The sequence below is a fragment of the Alexandromys fortis genome, unplaced genomic scaffold, assembly GCF_014885135.2.
Source record: "Alexandromys fortis isolate MF-2015 unplaced genomic scaffold, M_Fortis_MF-2015_v1.1 scaffold_85, whole genome shotgun sequence".
NCBI classification, from domain to species: Eukaryota; Metazoa; Chordata; class Mammalia; order Rodentia; family Cricetidae; genus Alexandromys; species Alexandromys fortis.
In genome coordinates, this window is record NW_026067975.1 from 274,029 (window position 1) to 300,169 (window position 26,141).

Below are 26,141 nucleotides of genomic sequence, written 5' to 3' on the forward strand. Positions count from 1 at the left end.
ATGAAGCTGATTCCCAGTGAGATATTTGGCTCAGGCATCTAAAAATCTAAAAACTCGATATCCATTTTCATTAGGAAGGGAACTCAGGAGTTTTTCATTAGTTCAAAAAATTTATGAGAGATGGTCTAGTGGCAGACAGTATGAAAAAAAAACCAAAAGTGCACGTCTGCTTCAGTTAACAAGGAGAATATAGTAACTTAAATGTTGCCCATCAACTTCCCTGAAGATGAGGAAAAGGCAGTGTTCCCCCTGTTTACATATGCAAATCAAGGAGTTTCCATAGTTCTTGGTCAGGGTGATGATCAATTTGTATTTGTCTTGATCTGTTACTGAAGAAAATGGCAAACTGTTCAGTCATCCAGAATATCTTCATCCAGATTGATATCTGTTGTATCAAGATCTTCTAATTCCAAATTATCCAAATCGACTTCTAGTTCTAGTAAGTTCTGCAAGGAAAGGGAGATGGCAAATGTTACACAGTGTTGTCCTAAGTTACCTGGTTCACAGTCCAAAGCCAGAACCCAGTTCCCTTGATACTGACGAGAGCATCGTCCCACTCGAAGCCTCTTTGAAATATGATACCAAAGACATCTAAAAGCCTGCCCTCCTGATTGAGGGTGGAGGATGTCTGACCCACCTTTTCTTCTTTCTGGGTAGGTTGGGAGGCCACAATAACTGGGCTAGAAGCAGGTTTCCCATCAGATTCCTGAAAACTCAATAAGAGGTAAATATGAAGTCAAAGGAACTTGCCAAGAGATTTCAGTCAACAATGTCAATCACACTGTCACACGTTCTTCACGAACCTGCTGAGCTGTGGCTCTTGAAGGCTGAAAGCCTTTTGCCTCTTCCATGACATTTCTCTCTTCATTTGGCTATCAAAATAAAACAATGATAAAATAAAATATTCTGAAATCAGAAATAATCTGAACACTTGGTCCAAATCCCAGACATTAGCTCTTAAACCATTTGAAGTTAGACTCGTGGACGTTTCCTCCTTGCAGTCACACTCAATGAAGCTGGCGCTCTGCCACTCACCGTGACAAGAGGGTACTGTTTGGCTGGCCACAAATCCACATGTGTCTCCTTGACCCACTCTTCAACAACAAATGCTTCTTTTAATCCAGGGAAAAGGTTTTCATACTCTGTGGGATCAGCAAGGGACTCTGCTGCTTTCTGGTTGACTTTTGAGAGGTTCTCCCTCCACAGCTTCACCACCCTAATATTAGAGACATCAGAGAACCAAACAGATGAAGCAATTGGGCCCTGTTTTCAGCTGAAACATTTCTCCCTAATCTAAGTGCATACCTTGAGACCTGGCTGGGTAAGTAAGTGCGGGCCAGGAAGGCAGCTTCTGGGAGTCTTCCTGTTCTGATCAAGAGCTCTAGGCAAGCATCAAGCCTACAGAGGAAATCAAAGGAATTGTCAGAGAAGTAATAGCACATAGAGATTAAAGTGTGAACCTGTTGCAGAAGAAGAATGCCCCCACCCCTTACACACTCACTTCTGTTGCCAGCCTTAACATTGTCTACAAAACGAGGTGTGAGGGATAAGACAGCGTTCATGGCAGTGCTTAGCTTATTTAGTCTGAATAACTAAGAATATAATGGGACTTTTCAAGGAGGGTTATGGCAAGCTTGGTATGCACTCTGTAGCATGTCATAGTATAGCGGTAATACAGTTCAGAGAAAAATGTTTGATGACTGAGTCTAGGATTTTTAAGAATTGGCATGTACAGCAAGGGTAATAATACTTCCTACGTGACTTGGCTTGCATTAACTCTGCTAGACCTAGAAATTCATGACATTTCCAAAGTGGAGCTCAAGCAGCAAATAGCATTTTCATCCCTCATCCTTGCACAAAACAAACCCAAAACAGCACAGTGTAGATAGTCCTCTGCCATTAGTCCTCTTGGAAGGGAACAGCTGTCTCCTGCTACCATTTGAAAAAATGGTCTAGGAATAAGTAACTGGTAGACTCTGTAACCCTGAACAGCTTATGCAACTACGGTAGGTAACACTATTCTCTGGCTGCCCCCACTATTCAACAACACTCAGCTGTCCATGGGCTCTTTGCCAGGATTTGAGTTTCATATTCCTCTCAAACACTGCTATCCTCACAGTCATAACTCCTCACAGAAGTAACTGCCTACAACTCCTTAGTCTTTTAGACCTTGAGATAATACTTACTTGCCCTGTAAAAAGTAGCTCATGAATGCCACGTTATTTTTGCCATCTCTCTCCGCGCCTTCTGCTAACTTGTTGACCATATTGGCATTTCCAGAGGCAGTGGCTAAGAGCAGCAGACCCCCATAATCCTGGGCATGGTGCAGACACTCCTGGGCTAGGCTGAACTGACATTTACTAATGGCAAGTTCAGCAAGTTGTTTCCACTTCTGCTCCGACTATAAGAGATTAAGATAAAACATCTTTGGAAATAAACATTTAACAATATCAGTATTATTCTGTTACTTTGAACATTGCTGTGATGACATATAATTTTTGAGTTACGTTTGGTAAATGGGCCCTGTCAGTCAAAAGAAGGCATGATAAAAATGTGTAATGAAAGGAAAATCACATGAACAAAATTCAAATGATACATAGATCATCAACTCATTTTTATGTTTAATTACATATAGGAACTGAATCTAAGCCATATAAATGAAATTTAAACATTAGACTGCAATTATTTTAACAAATCAGTAACACTCTTTTAGGAAGAGTAGAAAATTATGTCCTTAAATATTGAGTAATGATTATGGTCATTTGTAGCTTCCGAGAAATCAAGTAAAATACACATTTAAATGCTCTTGATAGCTACAATTTTTTGTACAATATTAATTTACTTGTAAATGCTGTACTTAACACATAATTGCCAGTACATAGTATATACAAAGATCTACAGAATATCAGAATTCTTTAAAATCAGTGCCTCTCACAAGTTTGTAATACAGCAAATTGTTGACATGTTTAGATTCTGAGAGCCAGGCTAGACAGGAAAAGAACCCATTTAATTTATGCAAAGGCTATCAAAAAAAGATCAAAGAGACAACAGCTTCTTCACCAAAATGAGCCACTAATTCCTTGAAGAACATTAGTTAGAAAATGTTTCAGCAAATATTACCTACTAACCCTCCTGGAGTTATGGAAAGTCATGGATTAGAACATACCTCTGCTTCCACTGCTAGCTGGTAAGCTATTTTCAGCTCTCCAAGTTGAAGAGCAAGCTCAAAACGATGTTCAGGATCTGTGGATACTGTAAGTGCTTGCTGCTTGAAGCCCTACACATTATTAAAAAGAAAATGTGTGACTTACAAAGAATGTGCACATACAGTATACAGACTACAAACTATTTCTCAAAAGACCTTACTGACAGGAAACCATAGCCCACAGTGGACCAAATGGAATTTAACTCCAAGTTATTTGACATCCATTAGCAGTCAAGAAGATACTACCAACAGTGCAAATCAGGAGCCATTTGCACTGCTGGTAACCTCACAAGTGGGCCTTAGAGGTCATCTAGTTCAGGTTTCATTTTATAAAGGTTAATGACAGAAACAGGAAGAGAAAGGCAGGTGGAAAGCAAAACCTTTCCATTTTCTATCATCTGAAGGCCATCTAGCAGCTGGGGTCCAGGCAGTGATGAGCTGTCATAGCTGTGCTCTATTTGGTCTCAGATCCAGCCTATCAAGTGTCCAAAGAAGAAAGCCAGAGGTCTTCTCATGCTCTATTAAGCCATCAGGACAGGATTTTACAACAAATGTGATTACAAAGTTAACTTCTGTAAGACAGAACCACTGAGGGGCAAGTTTTTAGCTCTGGGAATGTGGCAGTGTCAGAGGAAATGGGGTGCTTTACTTCTCAGCGAACTGGAGAAAAAAGCCTAGTATGGAGTGGTCAGGACAGAAGCCAGACAACTTTCAGAGTTCAGTCTGGACACAGGATGGCTTTATGTTGCGGGATATGTACCACTCCACTTCCCCCACCTACCCGCTGGTGCAGTGTAAATACTGGTTCAAAATAATCCCAAATTACCGCTTTTCTTCACTAGCACTGACACAAGAGAAACCCCAGAGCAAAGACAGAAGTTTGGAACTGGTCAGGTAGGGACAGAGAAGAACAGAGGTGGCATGTGCTTGCTTTTGTATTTCTAATCTCCACTAAGATAGTACTAAAGGTATTTTTTGTTTGGGGGCATAAATTCCTAATAACAGGGAGAGGAACTACGACTGTGAAGTGAAATTAAAATATAAAAAATCATTATTAATGTATTAATAGGGTTAAGAACTATTGATAACATTAACAAAATGAAATTAAAATACAATTTTTAAAGAGAACTTTTTACGATTTATTTTTATTTTATGTGTATGAATGTTGACCTACATGTATGTAAGCACACTATGTTGTGTGCCTGGTGCCTGCAGAAGTCAGCAAGGGCCGTGGATTCCCCTGGTACTGAAATTATTGAGTTGTAAGTTGGTAAGTACTTTCTGGGAACCAAACCTAGGTCCTCTGCAGGAGCAGCAAATATTCTTAACCACTGAGCCATCTCTCTAGCCACATAGCCATATCTCCAGCCCCCTAACCAAATTTTGAAAGGTTGAAAGCTGGTAGAAGAGTAAAAAGTGAGAACAGGAGAGCACAACCTGGTGTACAGCTTAGAACTCCAAGGTAGCTTATAAAGAACAATTACTAAAGATAAAACTGCCTAAGGCAGGCGGACAGTACAGATCCACTATTGTCCCTCCAATCCCTGACACACAGGTCTGTTCTTTGAGGGTCTCCAGTCTCAGGGATACACACACCTGGAAAAGGGAGTCTTGAGTATCGAGAAAAAACAATGTTAAGAATGCAGAGGAACTAAAGGAAGTCCTAAATGTCCAGCCTCTGAATGGCTTCTACTCAGTCCACAGAATGATGGCAAATGTAGCTTCTCTATCATATCTAACTAGTTCAAGGGGAAGCTGCATTAAACTACTGGAGTGCCACTTCCGTCAGAGCTGTGGACAGGCCAAAATGCTACCTAGAAGGTTTTAAAGTCACTAGATTCACTAGGTGAGTCTCTGGACTGCACCCCTTCCTGTGATGTCCACACCCAAGAACCCCTACTCACATGAAATGCCTAAGATTGAAAAATGAAGTCAGTTTATCACTCTATCCTTAGGCATGAAAACAGAGTAAATGCCTCTGGAAGACAGGAAAGAACATCTGATTTATACCTTGTAAAACCTACTCTATATGCTGTGAATATGTAACTGAAGTAAAAAAATGTTACATTAGGCAAAAGGCACATTCATAATGATGATTTGTTATGGGCACTTCACAACACGTTTTTAAAAAAAAAGTTAAAGCAAGATGCAGTATTTTTTTGTTTTGTTTTTGGAGACAGAGTTTCTGTAGTCAAGGCTAGCCTAGAACTCAAAATTATCCCTACTTCTGCCTCCCTCGTACTGGAATTAAAGTTGTGCACTCCCATGCCTAGCTAGGAATAAAAATATCAAGAACTTAAAAGGGGGGAAGAAGAGGACTGCTAAGACCAGCACCAACACTGACAGCACCGAGGGTGCTGCACTTAAAGACGAGTACAAGCCACATGTGCCGCATGCTGCCACAGCAACCCAACTGAGAAACCTACCTGACTTGGTGTAAGAAACAGGAGACAGCATTCTACAATCCTTATCCACATTCTGACAAACGCTCATTTTAAAAATAAAGAAGAGAAAAAAAATGAAGGTAGGCAAAACCTCTCACCTGTTTTTCCAAAAAGTGTGCAACTCTGGTCCTCTGTTCTTTGGGAATGGTAGGGAGGACTTTATCAGCCATGCTGAAATCCCTCCGCATGACAGCAGTCTGGTATTCCAGGACTGAAACCAGCAGGGAGTAGCTAACAATGTTCAATTCCTTATCCCCCAGATAAAGCCTATTGTCTTTAGGAATATAGCCCAGAAGGTACATTGTCCTGTAACAGACACAGAAATAAAACTGAAGACCTATTCTATGATTACAATATTACACACACACACACACACACACACACACACACACACACACTCCTCGCTTGCTCAAAATCTTTACATTTGATGGATGTGGTTTTGTTTACCATCAGAAAGTTTACTAAAACTAGTGTGGGGAAATCATCCTATCACTGTTCCAAGTCAAAACTACCGTTGGTTCACAAAGAACTTTTAAATTTAGGCTGCTTAAGAGAAAAAAAAGCAAAATAATATTCAGTACCTGTCCAAGTGGGCAATGGTGACTATTTCTCCTCCCACGTAATAGTTTAATCTGTTCACAGAACTTGTGTAAATGAAGCAGTCACCCACCCACAGCCCAGTTTTCACAATTTCCTGAATTTCACCAAGAACCTATAGAAAGAAAACAAAGATTATTACTATCGTAGTCAGCACCAGACACCTGTGAACAAGCTGGATATGATGAAGGTGGTAAGGGAACATAAGGAATGCAAAGTGAAATTCATTTCGAGAAAATTCACCCAGGAATTTCTGTCTTCATTTAAAGATGGTGTTACATGAATATTTATACTGTGAAATCTCATTGTTGATCAACACACATGAAACTGGAATGCTAAGTATCCCAGAGTCCTTTAGGACGTCTATCCCCACAGTGGGTGGTTTGTTTCTCCCATTTCAGGGCTCATTTGAATTATTCTGGCTCAACAGTCTTAGAACCAAACATCTTCAAGTTTCCTTAGTGAAGGTATCAGAGTATGCCTGCAGAGTTCCTAAAAGTCAGAGCACACATTTATTTCAAACATACTTACTTTCAACTTGTTTGTGCCAAGATTTAAATTTTTATGTTATCAAAACTTTCACTCTCCCCAAACCTAATTTACACAGAAATGTTAAAATCAGCGTAATCTGTTTTAAGAATACAAAATATTAATAACAAAGCCTAAGATGAGCTGAGACACTTACCTCAAAGGCATCTTCAATGCCATCTTCAGTAACCCCCTCATGTGTTTCCTGTGCAGCCAAGACTTTTTCTGACAGATATTTAAGAATAAAAAATGACTCCTCAGTGGCAATACAGACCAGCTCTCCAGAATCAGACCAGAATATCTGCAACCCGACAAACAGAAACACAGATAACTGATCTGCCTTCCTGTGCGGCCACCACAAACTGTACACTCTTTTCACTCCAGGATCGGTCTCACAGGAAGGGCAGCAACTGAGCAGTGGACCACATACATCTGGAAGGCGACAGCACAGGGCTGTTGTACTTAGCCCAGGAAAGCCAGTGGGAGACAGGAATGCCGTCATTCAGGAGGGGTGCTCTGCTCCCAATTCTCTAAACCAGTGATTCTTACTCCTTCTCTCTCTCCATACACGTATGTGCACTCATACTTACTCCTTATTTCTCTCTCTCCATACACGTATGTGCACTCACACATAAAGAAAAACCACCACCACAAGCCAGTACCCTCTGTGGGTCATGGCCCTATTCTCTATCAGACAGACTCAGGACCACAGGGAGGCAAGATGCTCCCTAATGGCAATGTCTTAAGAGTGAAAGCTGTCAACCAACTGGCGTCTCTAAGGCTGTTACTGGAGAAGGGCTCCTGACCATCAGCACATGAAGCATGGAAAGGCTTTTCCACATTAAAAATTCCCTAATTTCTTTTCTTCAACATGCGTATTCACTTTGTTAAGATCATTTAAAATTTGAATGGCATTTGGAATTTGTATAACATTCTATGTTTTTACAAATAGCCAATGTTTACTATCTGATTCCAACGCAGAACTGATATTGTGAGCACTTCTTAGATAAATGCCATGGTCTTCAGCGCAACAGGACCAGGATAGCAGTATGCAAAGGGCCGTTTTTGATGTGAGGGACTCAAACATTTCAAAGAGAAACCTCCCAAAAGCAACCAGAGAGGACACTCACATGCTTCGGCTGAATTTCAATTCTGCGGATGAGTTCTGTATTGTCCCAGTCATAGAAGGCTAAGCCATTCACAGACCTGACTCCCAGCAAGAAGCCCCCATAGATACCTTTAAAAGGACACAGAGAGATTCCACTCAAATATTCTGAGCCATTACAAAGATTCTCAAAATGTGTCATAAATAAATAGCACTCACTTTCAGCTCCAAAATCGGGTTTAAATGACTTTTTTTCCTTAAAGTTCTTAAAAATCTTTACAACACTGTTGCTTTCTCTTATTGCATACCTAAGGAACAGAGGAAACGACATATTACACACTAAATCATAATTCCATCAAATGTTAGAAATATCTTCAACTACTTCTAATTTAATATTAATTATTCAAAAAATAAAATATATCCCCATTTGCTGGGCAGTGGTGGCGCACGCCTTTAATCCCAGCACTCGGGAGGCAGAGGCAGGCGGATCTCTGTGAGTTCGAGGCCAGCCTGGTCTAGAAGAGCTAGTTCCAGGACAGGAACCAAAAAAAGCTACAGAGGAACCCTGTCTCGAAAATAAATAAATAAATAAATAAATAAATAAATAAATAAATAAATAAATAGAATATATCCCCATTTGAAAAGTCACTGACCTGTTTTTGTCCTAGGATAAAACTTTACAGTTAGACAAATAATGAATGAGTTTCATGTTATATGTTATGTAAATTACTAAGGTTTACAAACCATTTTAGAAACCAGAAATGACACCAATATCCATCAAAAGGTGAATGCTTAGATTGTGGTACATCCATTCAAAGGAATACTACTTTACACACAAAAGAACTACTTATTGATACAGATAAAAACATGGATGATCTCAAAAGCCAGATCCTAGAATGCATGCCTATAATGCTCCAATGATATGAAACTCCAAAGACATCTAAAGAAGAAATTCTGACCTATAACATAACAAAAAGCAGTGTTTGCCTGGGACTGGAAAGTGAGTTGACTAGATGGGGATAATCTGACTCTGTTGGTGGTTATGAACTGTATACACTATAGAGAGCTAAGACTTCTGCTTTCATGACAGCATTTTATGAATATTCTGAATTCAGACAGAAAGGGTTAAGAATGAACAGCAGGGGACACGCAGAAATTGATCCATTAAAGTTCTTGTCCAGGTGACATGGCATAGCACCATCTCTCCCAACTATTTTATAAATGGCAGCCAGCCCCTTGGGAGGCCATGCCTGTGATGGCTTCCTAAGGATTTGATGCAGGGCCTACTTTGCCTTAAACCCCAAGCATCAAGTCCTGTCACAGGTTCCCTCAGATACAGGTCTTAGATCCCCAGCTGAATGGATTTATTACATTAGCCTGAGTGAGCCGGCTCAATGGTAACTCAGAAGGAGAAGGGCAGTTTATCCTCTCCAAACGCCTCAAGGAAGCTGTTGTAGGGAAACTCTCTTAACATGGAAAAGCACCAACCACACTGGCACCAATACCCTATTTACAATCAGGCATCATGCAACTACAACTTACTCTGAAGAATCGTGGGCCCATGCAAACTCCTGGGCAGACCCAAAGCTCTTGTTTCTCAGAGCCATTGCTGTGTAGATGATATACTCCCCATCGCCACACACCACAACAAACCTAGAAATGACAGAAGACACAGTGGCAATCGCAAGAAGTGTCAGGAAACAGTAATCCACATTTATAATAAAATAACTCAGTAACAAATGCTTCTTTAGTCAATTATTATAATTTAAAATGTTAGTTACACATTTCTTTGCATATGCTGTATATAATATTCTAAGCAACGAGTCCAAAAGCAATTATCAATATAGGGTAAATGACAAAAACATTGTTGCAGTGGCCTTCTCTGGTGAACAGGAGACAGGAGAGCAAGCACAGCTGGAGATGCAGAGAACTCCAGTCATGCGGTAGTGCTTGCTGAGCACCAAGATGCCCACCACCGTGCTCAAGGCATTCACACCACAAGTTTACCTGCACACCGATGTACATCATTTAGATGAACAAAAAATCTTATTCAACTGATAAATTTATTAAAATAAACAGGATCAACATTTAAATAACAAAAATAGCATGTTACATACCCAAACATCTCTCCCCAACAGACAAAATACCTCTTTTCAAATTTCATTTAGAAAATAATAATGTCTGTTATTAAAGGTCAGTCAAAGGTAAAACTTACAGCAAAACCTTACAGCAAAAAAAAAGTTTGAAGATATTATTATATGCCTTAACTTTCATAAGGTAATTAAAAATGTAATCATCATTGATTAAACCATAATACCATACTTTGGTCATTTATGATAGCGAAGATGCTTAAGACATCCAGATAAACTATAAAATGATTTATAAGGCTCTAGAGCAGTGGTCCTCAGCCTTTCTAGTGCTGTGACCCTTTAATACAGTTCCTCATGCTGTGGTGACCCCTAACCATAAAATTTTTTGTTGCTACTTCATAACTGTAATTTTGCTACTGTTATGAATTGGAAATACCTCATATGTGATCCCCCCAGAGGGGTCTAGATCCACAGTTGGGAACCACGGCTCTAGAGGTTTGAGTTAAACTTACTGTTGTAGAAACTTCTCTCCCACAGCAATTACTATTTTATAAATCTTAAAGGAAAACAGAACTGACGATTCAGATTGTGAATAAGAAACACAAGTTTTCTAATCCCAAACTTTCAGAAGACACACTGGAGCTAGTCTTCCATAAGAACAGTAAGGCCACTCGTAGGATAGGACCAGGTCCTTGACCCCAAGAACACAAATCCAGTGCATCTGCAGTACAAGGAAACAATACCATGCAATGACACTGTGCCACTCTGCATGTCAACCCCATCCACTGACGTGGCTGCCTGCAACTGTGAACCATGGAGCAGGGTCCAGCACGGGGATGGATTCAGGACATGCTGTGCAGATGCGAAGTTGCTCTGAGAGGGATGTTAGTGACAGCTTACCTCCCGTTAGGATTGTGCTGAATAGTCTGTGGATATATTTCACAACTGCCCATATCCTTTACTGCCAGCGGCAATCTTTCTCCATCTTTAATTTCAGCATCACCCATTGCTTTTAGGTTGGCCTGCTGAACTTCTGAATGCTTGGCCCAGATTATCTTTCCATTGGCATCCATGGACATGGCAGGTTCCTCCCGACCAAGCTGGAGCAATGACAGATAGCTCTTAGTGACTAAAACAAAGTCAAAAACCACACAACAGTCGTTTCCTCCTCATGGAGTCTTATTTCCTTTCTTCTACGTCAAACTGTCATTGCCTCATCTCCTCTAGTTAATGATAGAAATGTTAATTTAACACAACTGATGACTTGGAAGATGGCCTTACAACAGTGGCTCTGCCTATGTCTACACATTTAAAGAAAGTATAATTACCTTAACAATGATGCTCCCTTCATCATAGCCCAGAGCGACATTGTTGGACCCTCGCAGACTGGCCACACACCACACCCTCTCCATTCCATAATTCAGTGTGCTCTCAAGACGGTAGGTGCTAGAATGCCAGATTCTCACCGTTCCTAAAAAGCAACATGAATATTCCCTTTGGATATGAACGATGTGAGCTTTCCTTTTGGATATGAACATCTAAGATAAACTGTGGTGAATGAGCTGCATAGAAGTCTTTCTATTTCAATAAAAGTAATTTCTAGTAATTTTATGACATTTAGATCTATATTCTTTATCTGAATTTACAAAGCAATGAAAATGAAATAGCAAAAAATTTACAACTAAGAAACTAGAACTAGGCAATTAAATTAAGTGTAAAAACAGGTATCACATGTTTGCTGGTGTAACTTCTTCTCCCTCTTCCTATATTTTTATGAGTAGCATGTTCTCATCTCTTAATCTACCCAAAACATGTATTTGCAAGGTGGCAAAGCCTAAATTTGAACTCACGTCTGTCAGACTCCAGATCACAGGCTTTTTCAGTTCCTCTCTAGACTATCTGATGTCCTTTAAGTGATAGTGTAAAAGACACTAGAATGGTGGTGATAAAGCTGCTTTACTCTCCTCATATTGTAAGCCTAGAATCCTAATCCAGATATGGAAACAGCTAGAAATCTCCCACTGAATGCTGGGCACCACTTGGTTTAAACACGCAGTGAGTCATGTCAAGCACACAGTGACACTGACTCTGACCTACCATCTTCTGACCCTGTGATGATGATGGGCAGCTCAGGATGGAAGCTTGCACAGGACACATTCTGGGCATGCCCCTCCAGGGTCTGCACACAAGTTTTATTCTGAAATCAAGACACAGAAAACAGATTCAGTACTGAAAGCAAATAACACATCTTTAATTTTCTCAGTGCACTTTCTCTCCACCTGAAAATGGTTATGGCAAACTCAACAGACTTATTACAGACATTTTTAAAGCATTATTCTTTTGTTTTATATATGGCTATTTTCTTCAATTATGTCATAGGTAAAAGTAAATGTGATTATTACACTTAAAGAAAATCCCAAGAGATAGGTTTCGTCTGAATATTATTTTCCTGATAATTACATTACTTTTATCTATGACATAATCAATTTCTTTATTACACAGACTTCACCTGTGGTCGAAGGAGACCATGCTGTTTTAGCCTTTTATTTTTTTTTTTTCTAGATTAACACAAATCTAAGAAAGTTTCAAAGTAAAATTGTGGTTTATTTTTTTAGGCCTACTTGCTTGTGGAAACTTTTTTCTCAGACAGAGTCTTGCTATGTAGCCCATGCTGGCCTGGTAGCAATCCACCTGCCTCAGTCTCCCTAATACATAGATGGTACCACTATACTCTGCTGTTGGGAAACTACTTACGATGTGAGAAGTGTGGAGTATGAGTGCACACCTAGGAGCGAGGTTACATCACAACACTCACTGTTGTGCTTGTGTTCTTTCAGATACAGAGGTCTGGGAATGAGGACACTCAGACACGTGTGCTTTAATATGACAAGGTAAAAGCCCTTTAAACAAACAATAAGCATGCTGGCATTTTGTTCTTAAAATCTTAAAATGCATTTGTATTTGTTTTTATGAGTGGGAGAATTCTAGGACCACAATTTAGGTGCAAATATTGGGGCCTTAACTAAGACTCTCTAAAGAGTTCTTCCTTCCAAGTCTCAGAGGTGCTATAGGAAGCAGTAAAGACCAAGTCCAGCATATAGCAAGGAAGGGTATAGGAACTGTACCTGATAATCCCATATCTTAACAAGACGGTCATCTGCACCTGAAATGAGGTACGGCTTGTCGCCACCACTGTAGTAGTCAATGCAATTCACGCCCTTTTCATGTCCCTCCAGAGTGAAGTTTGGTGATGAAGAACCCAGCTGCCACACCTTCAGAAAACAGCAACATTTGCCAGTCAGCACTCTGAGAGGCAGCTCCACCCACTCCTCACAGGAGACAGCAAACACCATAGCCAGGGAGCATAATCACTGCTCTCTGCAGATGCCAATTCCCAGGCTTCTCCATACAAATTATGGTTCAGCTCGTGTCCAGTTAGTTTTTTGTCAACTTCACACAGCTAGTTATCCGGGAAGAAGGGCTCCAATTGAGAAAACACCTCCATCAGAATGGCCTTTTCTTGATTAATAATTGATGCAGGAGGGCCTAGGGGTACCACCCCTAGGCAGGTGAGCCTGGATGGCCTGAGAAAGCATGCTGAGCAAGTCATTAACTATGGTGTTCCTCCACAGTTCTGCTTCTATTCTGCCTCCAGGTTCCTGCATGAGCTCCTGCTCTGACCTCCCTAGATGATGGACTAAAAGCTATAAGATAAATAAGCCCTTTCTTCCCCAAGTTGCTTCTGGTCAGTGTTTCATCACAGCAACAGAAAGCAAACTAAGAACACAGGTATACAGGCAGAGTGCAAGAATCAGTATGTAACACTTTGAGGATCTCTGCTTAAAGGTAAGTAAGGGTTTGACAAGCAATTTAGTGGATTAGTAACATGTACTAAAATGAAAGAAAACCTGTGAGGCAGAGAGGCACAAGCCTATGTTCCCAGCAACTGGGAAGTTGAGAAAATTGAGAATGTGAGGCCAGTATGGGCTACACAGTAAATTCTGGACCACCTTAGGATACACTGGGGACCCTGACTCAAAAATAAATATATAAACCTAATTTAGTAAAGAAGTTAGAACTGATCTGTTTCCCACCTATGTCAAAAGGGCAATTAAACAAAAGGTTACAAGGTTAGGTAAAAATCTGAAGGTCTTCAAACACATAATAGCTTAAATGAGTTAAATTAATAAAAATATTATATATATATGTAAGCAAAAATAATATGACTTGGATTTTATTTTAAGTCAATGTACAGAGAGAGAGTATGAACAGAAATCTGACTATACTCGCTGCAGCATGCATGTACTGTGTCCAGTATAGTCAAGGCACTGTGCTGTTCTCTCAGAATGTCTTCTTGGGGCTGTGAAAGGGGAGACACAGCTGCTGCCCCAAACATCCAGTCTGTCATGGGGATAAAGGATTCCAAATTACATGAATTATGACTCAATGTGAAGACTGTTGATAGAAGTAAAAGCTAGGGAGAGTGGCATACAGTCTAGAGCTCAGGTGCTTGACTTGAGTTTCTCAGAATGACTCTCTGTGCAAACCCTTAGAGAGCTGCAGAAGAGAAATGTCCGGAGAGAAATAAACCTAAATGGGAGAATGAAAAGACCAGAAGTCCAGAGAATTGCTGATGGAAGGCAATGTTCTGTGAACACTCATGGCATTTCTAGAGGACAAAGAGTATAGAACCAATGTTATACTGGTGTCTATAACAACAGCCCACAGTAGCCCTGACAATTCTGTATTTCACTCTTAGGTAGTTTGCTCTGAAAGCGTGAACTGACAAGATGAACTCTATAGATAAAAGCAGCACATAGGAAGAACAAACAGAGACAGGAAGAGGAAATGGCAGCAGACAGAATTTAAATGTGACACAGACAAATGATGAGGAAGAGGTAACAATGACTAATGGACACACAGAAAACGGCGACCTAGAAAATCATGGCAATGCTTCCTATCTTAAGATCCTAGAGTGTACACTAATTTTACACCATGTTCCTTCTATAAGAGCACAGGAGCAGTTTTCTGGCCAGGCACAGGAAAGCAGAAAACAGAGTGGACACCTACCTTGATGGTCCTGTCCAGAGAGGCACTGGCGAACTGATTGTTATCTTTGGGGTTTATCACAATCTGCATAACGTAATGTGTGTGTCCTTCAAACACTTGTGAACAAGACCATTTTTTATCCCAGTCCCAGAGCTTAATAAGCATGTCATCTACACCAAAAGAAAGTCAAGTCAGTTGCAATTTGCTTTTCATTTCTGTAGTGAGACAGTCTTGGTTTCTTTTAAGGCAACAAACTAGCAGAGTTTACACACTCCGTTATTCTAAACCATAGAACCAATGCTAGAAAAGATCTCCAAGTACCCATTTACCTCATGGCAAACCTAACTACAGAACAGGAACAAAATGTATATAATTAACTACTAAAAGCAGACAAAAACCATGAGAATAAAAAAATCTTTTAATTTAATTTAAGAGGAGCTGTGATCACCATCTAAGTCTGACTGGACAGTGCTGACTGCTGAAAGAGGCAGCATTTGTCTGATGAGACAGACTGCTTTATAAAAGTTCTCACTTGTTAATTTAAGAACATTTCAAAGACTACTACCAACTCAGGACTACCCAGGGTAATCATCCTCCCACAGGGCCACTGCTTTACACTAATACCAGAGAGGTAGGTAATCTGAATATGCAGACAAACCAACCAGTGTCCATGGCAACCTGCCAATAGCCCACTCATCAGCATACTAATGAGCTTTCTGCTCCCCAGACTCTGAAGCATCTAGACCTTTGTATTTTCCCTGACAGGAATTGGAGCAATTGCAATATCATCCTAAATACAGTTATTTCATTAAAATACACAGGCGGGCAGCATCAATGGCACAGTAATGCATTCAAAAGTTTAAAAGACGCTTGGAGTGAGAGCTCCACTGCTAACAGCAGTTAAAGTCTAACAGGCCTCACTGGAAGGAAATCATTACTCAGAGTGCACACGACTGAAACAGGTTGTCTCTTACCACTGCTGGTGAGAATGAACGGCTGGGTGGGATGAACAGCAATACAGCGAATGTAATCTGAGTGTGCTTCAAACATATGTACTCTCTCCAGGGTATTATAATTGAACACTCTAATCTGCATATCATCCTAGGAATAGAGGGTTTAAAATGTCACTACTATGAGGTAAACTGCATAAAAAGCTAAACAGTATTATTATAGGCTCAAGGCAAGGCATAACATCCATCCTTCAAATGCTACACTTAATTAATTATCTAAACAAATCAGGCATTACAATTCTGCAAGTGGTATTTGTAACCACTGACCAATCAGAGGATAGAGTTTGATATTCAGAAGTACTTACTGCTCCTGTCACTACCCAGTTCTTCCTTGCAACAAACTTTGCAGCTCGAACAGGAAGATCACATACTTCAAACGTCTTCACCAGTGTCTTGAAATGTTAACAAGAATAAACAGGTTGAGTTACGAGGAAATAACTGAAAAGTCTTATTCTGTACTTAAAACATCAGACTATAAAGCATTTCTAGTTTAAAATGTTGTTAAAGAACGTATGACAGCTCAACATTAAAATGCAGGAGTGGGACTAATTACCCTTTCTTTAGCAGATTTGAGAATAAAAAGTTAAAAGAGAAAGCAGATGGTCACAGGACAGCATTCTGGACCCTCTGTGCTCTGGCCCTCCTCTCCTTTCAAGTGTTGCCTTTGGCTCACTGGAAACTTTTACTCCCTTCAGTACCACTGCTCAGGGGGAATCACGTTCACTTTCTATCTTCCCACTATGCTCTGCAAGGGCAGGAGGCATCACCACTGTGCACCCTCACCTACAACAGTGCTGAATTCAGCTGCTGTGCAGTCCACTCAGCTACCTGTTCAGTGAGCTTAAGTTTCCTTTAAAAATTGAGCCACAAGGGATTGGAGAGATGGCTCGGGAGTTAAAAGCACTGGCTGCTCTTCCAGAAGACCTGGATTCAATTCCCAGCAACCACATGTTAACTTACAACTGTCTGTAACTCCAGTTCCAAGGGATTTGACACTCTCACACAGACATACATGCACATAAAAATAAATCTTTAAAAATAAAAGAGCCATAAATGGGGTGTAGTGGTGCAGTGGCACACACCTTTAATCCCAGCACCCGGGGGCAGAGGCAGGCGGATCATTTAAGTTTTGAGGCATGAGAGCCAAGGCTACATAGTGAGACTCTGTTTTCAAAATAAAATAAAATAAAATAAAATAAAACTTTTTGAGCACATAGAAATCACTCAAACAAGATATAATTTCTTTTTCACATCTTAGCAGCATTATTTCTAGAAAAATACTATGAGGATTTTGTGGTTGTTGTTCATTTGTTTTAGTAAGCATGAAAACTAAGAAGCTTAGATGTCCCTTGGGTGCTCAGAATGGATCATGTACATAAGTTAAGGGGGAAATTCTGGAATCTAGAAAAGTCAGATATGAACAGATTTCTTTGCTTTCCCATTTTAAATGCCTGTTCTTTAAAATTCTGAAAATTAAACTTTTTTTTTTTTTTTTAAGTTTTTTGAGACAGAGTTTCTCTGTGCAGTCCTGGTTGTCCTGGAGCTTGTTCTGTAAACCAGGTTGGCCTTGAACTCAGAGATCCACCTGCCTCTGCCTAGGATTACAGGTATGTGTTGTCCTGACTTGGCAAAGCTATCATTTTTAACGCCTTTTTGTACCAAGAAAGCAATAATGAAGAGTTTCAGGAACATAACACATCTTACTGGTTCATTAACCAAGACACACTGAAAAAAACCAATAGAGTCTGGTTTACAGACTAAGGCCACGCTGGCTTCCCAGGACAGACTTCAAAGATTCTTAAGACAAAGCTTGAATAAGTGCCACCAAGATACACAGCTGCTACCAGGTAACTATGACATCAACAGAGCAGCTGAATGTGCAGTCTGCAAGATAGCAGAAAAATAAACAAAATCTTTTGAATCATAACAAATCCAAGGCTGTTTGGAGCAGTGCAAAGAGACCAGCTGTAGATCAAACCGTCATGACTGAGTAACACATGAGGTGCTGCGGTGGGACAAATGGCAAGAAAAGTCAACTCACACTCCAGGAGCTAAACCACCTAAAGAGCGGAGAAGGCCGCACGCTTCAGCCATGGAAGTGCTTCACCTAACTCAAGAAAGCAACAGCTCACACTGAGATGGTTCTTTGTGAGTTAGAAACAACTGCCTGTCATTTTATTCCATGGGCCTACCAGTTCTGTCATGCAAAGATCACAACAATTATCATCCACTCAGAGTAATAAATCAAGACTCAGTGTGGTTAAGATTTGCCAGTAAATTAGCAGCAGGTAGGCACCAAATAATAAAACACTGCTGTTGTTTTAAAACACTGTACCTACTACCTCAAAAAGGGCACCCAATTTCCTTATTGAAATGTAAGAGCACTTGGATTCACCCTAAACATGCTGTTGGCGCTCTCAGCATCCATGAATGGCATCCAGTGACAGAGGGAAAAGAAGCAGAACAAAAGGTGGTGATAATATTATCGACGCCAACGTTGCTGTATTTAAACACCACACACAATATGCCCAGAAGAGTTTCTCCCACAGCAACACCACACAAACCTAACTCCTGTTAAGAAGCAACACACATACAGCTGTTGGACTCTGGCGCTTCTTTATTAGTAGTGGTATTTTATTGCTAATGAAGTCTTACCTGAGTTTCATGATTCCAAACACACACGCTGCCATTGTAAAGACTAGCCAACATCCATGGCTCTGTAGGATGCAAATCCACACTCTTAACTCGATCAGATCTAGCAGTTAGCTTTCTCTTGATGTCAAGTCGAAGAGGCTAGGAGAAAAGAAAATTGAGAAAATTAAATTGTTAAATCAAATAAAATATTCTTGAAATGATGTATCAAGAGGCTTAAGAAACAATTGTTTTCACTTTGTTAAATTTTGTATAGAGTTTCAAGTCTAATGCACCCATGTTAATCACACTTACAAAAATGAGATATTTTTTAAGTTTGTATTTATAGCAGTGGTTTTTAAATTTTACTATCCAGACCTCTTCTTTACACACTTAAAATTTATGAGGACTTCAAGTAATAATGTTGATATGTAACAAAAACAATCACCTCAAACACCTCTGGCCTCAAACACATCTAGTTAGGAAACAGTACGCAAATCATTTCTTGGAGAATGGATGTTGCTTTGATGCTGCCTGAGTGAGAAGGGGGTTCCTTAAAGAACAAATCCACGGGTCTATCCCATACTCTGAATAGATATCAACTCCTGCCTGGCTTTTTATAACATAATACACTGGTCATTTGAGAAATGACGGTTCATTGAGTTACACAGATCCACAAATATGACATATTTCATTACACTGAATCAAAAGTCACATTTATTAATACCACACTACCTACTTTAGCTGATAGGCCTTTGAGTATGAGAAATACATGAAGTTCAGTCTCTAAAATTCTATCATCAGTAACAAACATGGTCAGGGACCAGCTAACTTCTTTCAGTTACCAGACTATGTCTAATAAATGTCTGAAGAAGCAGCACCATATCAAATAACGCCTGCAACCTGAACTTTATCTACATTGAAGTGCCTTTTGCACCAGACATACGTTATTTACAAATATTTTACACATCCTCATTCTGTCATGCAAATATTTAGAAGATGCCTACTCAGGTGTTGAGATTGACAACATTCTTACAAAAGTCTTTAAAAACAACTGTTCGACAATCAAGAATATATCAGGTTGGGTGTAATGGTGCACTCCTGTAATCTCAGCACTTTAGGCCCAGGAAAAGAGGACTCTAAGGAACTACAGCTGATACTTCTAGAACACCTACTTTATAGACAGGTAAATAAATGCAAACTAAACTAAATTTAAACATCAACTAAATCACAATTTCAAGTCCATGCCATTACTGTCATATGAGGAACTATTGTGAAGCTGTGTGGAACTAATCAGACGTGGGGGTGGGGGTATTTAAACTGTAGACAAGCAGTAATGTCTTATCAACAAAGGTTTATTCACGTCCATGAAGGCCTTTTGAACTTATAGGAACACTGAAAAATTAGAACTAATTTGAACAAAACCAAGCCATAAAATAGCAATAGTTTTAAAACTGCCCCTTTCCAGTCAGCCTCATTACCTGAACCACAGAACAGAAATGATTTGACCAACCGTTTTCTGTTTCTCCCAGGGATGCCATTTCAGAAGTAACCCATTAGACAACGATGCCCTGGAGCAGCAGGTTCCAATCTCTCCTATGGGCTAATTTAAAACGCATTTCCCTTTCAACAAGCCTAAAGAACAACCTGAAAGCTTTCTTGGCAGGAAGAGTTATTGGGCTAGCTTCTTTGCACTGTTCCATTCATGAATGGGACAGAAATTTAGGGTGACTTTTCAACACACGAGGATCCAACAGAGGTAATATCCTGAAACAAACACCTACCACGGTCTCTGTTCCCTCTTTTGGCTCTGTCAGGTGTAGGTCACTGTCTACTGCTCTTCTGTGCATGCCTCCCTCACATCCAACAACTGTTTTCAACACTTCCACTGTCACTTGTTCCTATCCATCTCAAACTTACTCAAGCCACCATCTTTAAATCATACGCCAATCAGGAAGGCGGCTTCTTCTCAATGTCTTCGGAACCTTTGCCCTACTCACTACTGTCACAAATTTTAATTTCTTCCTCTCATCTTGGAGTCAACAAACAGGAAGAATATTTATGCCAGGAGTCATAGTGGGATCTTTCGCACAAGCTACCACACCCAAGTATATACTTATAAATATATACTTTATGCTCACAATGATTTAAAATTGATCAAAGTGCTCAGGGATCTTTGAACAACCCAGTACAGCTCCACATACTCCAATGCGCAGACACTACTTTTAAAATGTCCATTACTGCAGGCAAGAGCTCCTGCCGTCATACTTACCATCACAGGCACAATGTAAAAGCTACTGTAGCAGGTCCTGGATGGTTAAAGTACTCACTTAGTTCAAATGCCAGTCACCAATATGCCCTTTCTGATCCGCCTAGCCAGGACTCCTCCCCATTCACCATGGTACATCTGTGCACACAGCTCTTCTTGCTTATCGAGTGAATGGGGAGAAGAACAGGTGGATTAACAAGGCCCAGAGTCTTGCTACAGTCAAACCTCAGCTGCAACAGTTAGATATGCAGTAAAAAGTTTGACTTTCATAAACAGGGATAATAATAATATCTACCTCTTGGTGCTTTGAGCAGTAAATTCAGAGTTCAGTTAGAGCAGTGCAAGGCTTACAGTAACCACCTCATAAGCATTACTCATAATGATCTACAGGCGGCTATGAAAATCAGCTGGCAAATGTTTAGCAAAATGCAAGACAGTAAATACTCCTATGGTAAGTGGGCAAACGTATACATTCACGTTTTGTGCTTTCGACTCGAGACTTAAAATCCTTGGGTGTCTGCAGATGGTTCCAGTACCCTCCACCAAACCAAAACCCATGGTTGCACAAGTCCAGTTATATAAAATGGTGTGGTATAAGCTTCTAATCTACCCATTGCTCTCTGCCATCTCTAGATTAGTTAAAACACCAATACAAGGTCAAAGACTTGTTATACTATCACAAGATAAATGTCAATGCATGTTCATGGTATTTTCCCCCAAATGTCTTCCACTCAAAGCTGGTTCCATCTGTGGGTTTGGAAATGGCATAAAGAAATGAAAGCAATATTTGACTATTAAAAAATGTTTCAAGATGAAATTAGGCATACCCAAGGGCTTTCTCTAAAATGACCCAATCAATATGAGCTGTTTAATATAAAATGATTACCATACAAGGTCTGTTGAGGTGGCTTCTCGACTTTGGGCACCCAATAAAGTGTACAAATGAGGATGGTGTGGGAAGAGCTGGAAACACTAAATTTTATTCCAAACTCTTCCTCCAAGAGGTTTCCTAGGAGTTGCCATGCCTTTCACTAGCCAATCCTGTTTCGACTTTTCCACAATCTGCTTTGTGAAAATGTAGTCTTAAGTGTTTTTTTAAACCACCAGGTAAGGGACTTGGAATTATTTCCCCCAGTCTTCAATCGCCAGAATATTTGCTCATATGAGCCATAAAAAAATAAAACAGGCAAGAAAATATTTACGAATACAAATACTGATTTTTTTTTCTTACTTTTTTTCCCAGGAAAGATAGCCTCACAAGTTTTACATTGTAACAATCCCGTGCAGAGGCATTTCGGGTCACATTTGGGCGTGACGGTGATGATTTTTTTAAAAAGTGCAGAAAATCACATAAGCTAGTTTTATAAGCAATTTCCCAATCTTTCTTTGCCCCTAGAAAACGACGACTGAAATGCCACCTTTGACTCCATACACATCTGACTTTGTTTTCCTATAAGTTTGCAATGTGGGGTCTGCACACTACCAAAACACCGCGCGCAACCTGGATGCTGGATTAGCAGACAGACACCAGCTTAATGACAGAATGAAGTGATTTTTGTCCAAGTTCCCTTTGGGGTCCGTTTTCTGCCCCTGGCATTCACTTGCGCTACTGGACCCAGTGCAGAGGGCGGGTGCACAGACAGGCGCCCTGACTGCCAGGAGAGCCAGCAGCTGCTCACTCGCAGGCACCCAAACCACCCCAGCCTCCAGGCCAACAGGGTCCCAACAGGACGGGAGGACCCCCCCCCCCCAGGCCGCAGCAGGGGCGCAGACCGCGTCTCATCACGGTCCCCAGCCCGGAAGCCCCCGGAACCCGCCGCATCCGGTGAGCTTCGCTCTCTGTCCCGCAGGGCCCGACCTACCATGGCTCCGACTGTCCGAGCCCGAGCCTCTCACAGGCTCCCGGCGTCACTGATCCAGAGGAACCCACCGACCCGTGGACCGGCTGACCCACTGACGTGGAATTTCCGGGAAGCGGTTCTCGCGATACTCGGAACCAGGCTGTGCGCCTGCGTAAATTCCCCGAAAGGCGGTCTGTGCCAGGCCACGCCCCAGTTTCCTAGGTAACGCGGCTTTAGGCGCCTCCGCCTGCTGAGCTGGCTCAAGTGTGTGGCGCTGCGGCCCCGGGAGGGCGGTGGCTGTCCGCCCCGGTGAACGCTCACCTTCGGTCAGGTTCAGAAAGACGGGAAGATGGAGCTCTGTGCTGGATTCCTGCGAATGCCAGCGGCAGCGGAGGAGCCCGGAAACTCTGTTCAACCAGCTCGGGCCTCGGGCAGAGAAAACAAGGCTCTAAAACAGTGTTAGATTCCGGAACGAGGCCCTGAGCTGTCGGGATCTTGGGTGACAACCACCGAGGCCGAGAAGAGATAGGCGGGACTCCATCCTCTAAAGTCCCAGGCGGCCCTGGGACCTTGGTTCCCGAACCTCCTGGAGTCAGCCGCCTCTGCCCTGAGTTCGTTGGGCTGTGTACCTTCATCTGACCGTAGCTTAAATGTTTTCCTTTCAGATCTTCACATCAAACTTGAGTCGCATCCATTTTATTGAGTAGGAAACTAAGGCTCAAGGAAGTTGGGTGTACTGGCCAGGATGGTCTAGTAAGTAGTGTTATTAGGATCTGGGCTCAGAGGGATATGCCCGAGAGAGCTCTGAGCTCTATCTACAACGCCAGGGTAGCTCTTTAATAAGGTAGCTGAATTTTAGAAAGTACCATGCCATAGGGGTTGCCAAGAAAAGTGCAAAAGCATTGTCTACTGATAACACACACACACACACACCTTTTTTAGTGATAACACCATGGAACTTGTCCCTGGAGACTTATAAAACTGAAGTGAGAAAAGTCTAGGTTTTCAGAATGGAAGTGTGTGCACTGAGAGAGGAATCTTTCAGCAGGTAGTTCCTGGTTCTTGTGAGATTTATGACCTCAATTTTCCTTGAACAAAAGGTCAGATAGTTTCCAAAGATCCATTTTTACTATTCTGTGTTTCAATAAAAACAAATTTTCTAGCCGGGCGATGGTGGCGCACGCCTTTAATCCCAGCACTCGGGAGGCAGAGGCAGGCGGATCTCTGTGAGTTCCAGACCAGCCTGGTCTACAGAGCTAGTTCCAGGACAGGCTCGAAAGCCACAGAGAAACCCTGTCTCGAAAAACCAAAAAAAAAAAAAATTTTTCTTTCAGTGGTGAGGTCTTATATAACTGAGACGAATAATCGCATACATTGCATACTGTACAGCAACCAACTGCAAAAATTAGTTTAAAACCTTTTAAGTGTGAGCTATACCTAGAGTGGTAGAATAGTGGGGCTTCTATTGTTTCTTATTCCTGGATTCTCTTGCATGAAGAGGGTGCATTTTGAGTTAATACAGTACCAAGAAATACAAAATAAAATAATAGCTCCATTCCCAGGATCTCAATAATACTTAAATATATATAGCAACAGGTGCCAAAGATTGATGTAGTTTACCTTGCTGGAGAGTTAAGCCCGCAGTGTCATGCTCCCTTTGTATCCTAATATCTTTTTCTGCCGCAGTTCACCAACATCAAATCCTTCAATAGTGACCTATTATCAGCTCTTAGGCAGGCCATGGTGGCGTGCCCATGTGATCACAGCACTCGGGAAATGGAGGAGACGAGTTCAGTGCCAGTTTGAGCAAGTCTCTCTCTCTCTCTCTCTCTCTCTCTCTCTCTCTCTCTCTCTCTCTCTCTCTCTGTCTCTCTCTCTCTGTCTCTCTCTCTCTCTCTCTCTCTCTCAACTTATGTACTGAACTTGTACTGTATGAAATTTTATACTGGGTACTACCTTAAGTTAATGTCTAAAACTCTGCTCTTGGGTTTTGTTTGCAAGAAATTTCAAGAACATAGTCAAATCCTAACACATAAGCATATATACATATACATGCATACGCACACACATATACATATATATTCCTTAAGGGTTCATTGTGAGCTTAAAACAAAATCTCTTGTTTACTCTGGTTTAGAGGAGACTGGAAGGTTAGGAAAATAGCTCAGGGGAAGAAAAAAAATATGGTGAAGCTTAGCAAATTGGTGGAGGGGTTCCCACGGGATTGACTGCAATTGATAACAGAGCTTAAAGTCTTACCTGGTCAATTTCTCGGGCGGTTGTCTTAGCCCAAGGGAACCCTTCCAGCAGTACTGTGTGTGCACCCAGCCCTCCCCATCTGTCCAGTCTGACTTCTGTTGCTCTGATAAAATACCGAAAACCAGCCTGGGGAGGAAAGGGTTCCTTTCATCTTCCAAGTTACAGTCAGTCACTGAGGGAAGCTAGGGCAGGGAATCAAGACAGGGAATCAAGCTTGAACCTGGAGGGAAGACCAGACAGAGTCCATGGGAAATGCTGCTTGCTACTTGCAATCCAAAGCTTGCTCAGATTTTTTTTTTATACAACCCAGGACCATCTGCCCAGGGTGGCACTGTCTGCAGTGGGCTGGGCCCTTGCATGGCAATCATTAGTCAAGAACACACACCTAGTCTCGCCTACAGGCCAGTCTAATGGAGGTATTTTTTCCCACTGAGATTCCCTCTTCCCAGATGACCTGAGCTTGTGACAAGTTGACAGAAATTTCACTAGCCCCCCATTCTATTTCCACTTCTTTATAAGAGGCCAGGACAATGAAAATTCTTTGAGGAAATGTCTAGATTTCTTTGTTTGTTTGTTGTTTAATACATGTACGTTAGCTTAGCAGAGAAATAGATTAGAGCATGAAGCTGTAGCTATTAGCTCGCCTGGAGGGGCGCTGTACAGTCTATAAACAGGAAGGATCAGTTATACACAAACCATTGCATGCTGGGCAGAGAAGGAGTACCTGAGGGAGGAGCCGCAACAAAAGAACGTGTCCAGCTGGGAGGATAACAAGCTTTATTACACTTGCAGAATTTGAGGCAATCTCAGTTTGTGAAGAGGATATGGTACATTTGTGGATCCGAATGTTTCATGTTTGCTTGGAAAATGGTATTCATTTACAAAAACAGTGCGGGAGAAGGAAAAAGAGGGGACTGGGACTGGAACCTGGACACATATACATAGGGAGAATTAGGGCTTTGACTCAGTCAACACTGAGCCAGACAACACGCTTGTGCACATATATACCTTTGCTGATGTTTATGACACAATTGAAAAAAATGAATTAGGAAAAATAGACTATAAAAATATGGAGTAAATGGGTGTGAAATTAATGGCAATAAAAGTTCTATT

The 26,141-nt window shown here is 41.1% G+C and overlaps 1 protein-coding gene across 1 annotated transcript; it reads right to left on the minus strand.

Moving 5' to 3' along the window:
- Positions 1 to 283: 283 nt before the first annotated feature.
- Positions 284 to 22,913, minus strand: Copb2 (COPI coat complex subunit beta 2). The gene is made up of 22 exons (XM_050157264.1): positions 22,791 to 22,913; positions 18,684 to 18,821; positions 16,334 to 16,420; positions 15,993 to 16,119; positions 15,040 to 15,188; positions 13,095 to 13,241; positions 12,067 to 12,166; positions 11,298 to 11,440; positions 10,870 to 11,069; positions 9,422 to 9,532; positions 8,099 to 8,187; positions 7,905 to 8,011; positions 6,932 to 7,075; positions 6,231 to 6,361; positions 5,748 to 5,955; positions 3,167 to 3,277; positions 2,187 to 2,401; positions 1,306 to 1,398; positions 1,036 to 1,216; positions 804 to 872; positions 638 to 706; positions 284 to 446 (listed from the first exon to the last, which is right to left on the minus strand). Exons 1-22 carry the CDS (start codon positions 22,791 to 22,793, stop codon positions 351 to 353), a joined length of 2,718 nt encoding a protein of 905 aa, XP_050013221.1. The 5' UTR covers positions 22,794 to 22,913; the 3' UTR covers positions 284 to 350.
- Between the last annotated feature and the right edge of the window lie 3,228 nt (positions 22,914 to 26,141).

Bases quoted from the DNA above. Each gene is read 5' to 3' on its own strand.
- Copb2 (XM_050157264.1), bottom strand. The intron at 16,120-16,333 runs GTAAGTACTTCT...CTCTATTCCTAG, and splicing joins ACTGGGTAGTGACAGGAGCA to GATGATATGCAGATTAGAGT. The intron at 15,189-15,992 runs GTAAGAGACAAC...CTTTTGGTGTAG, and splicing joins GTTCATTCTCACCAGCAGTG to ATGACATGCTTATTAAGCTC.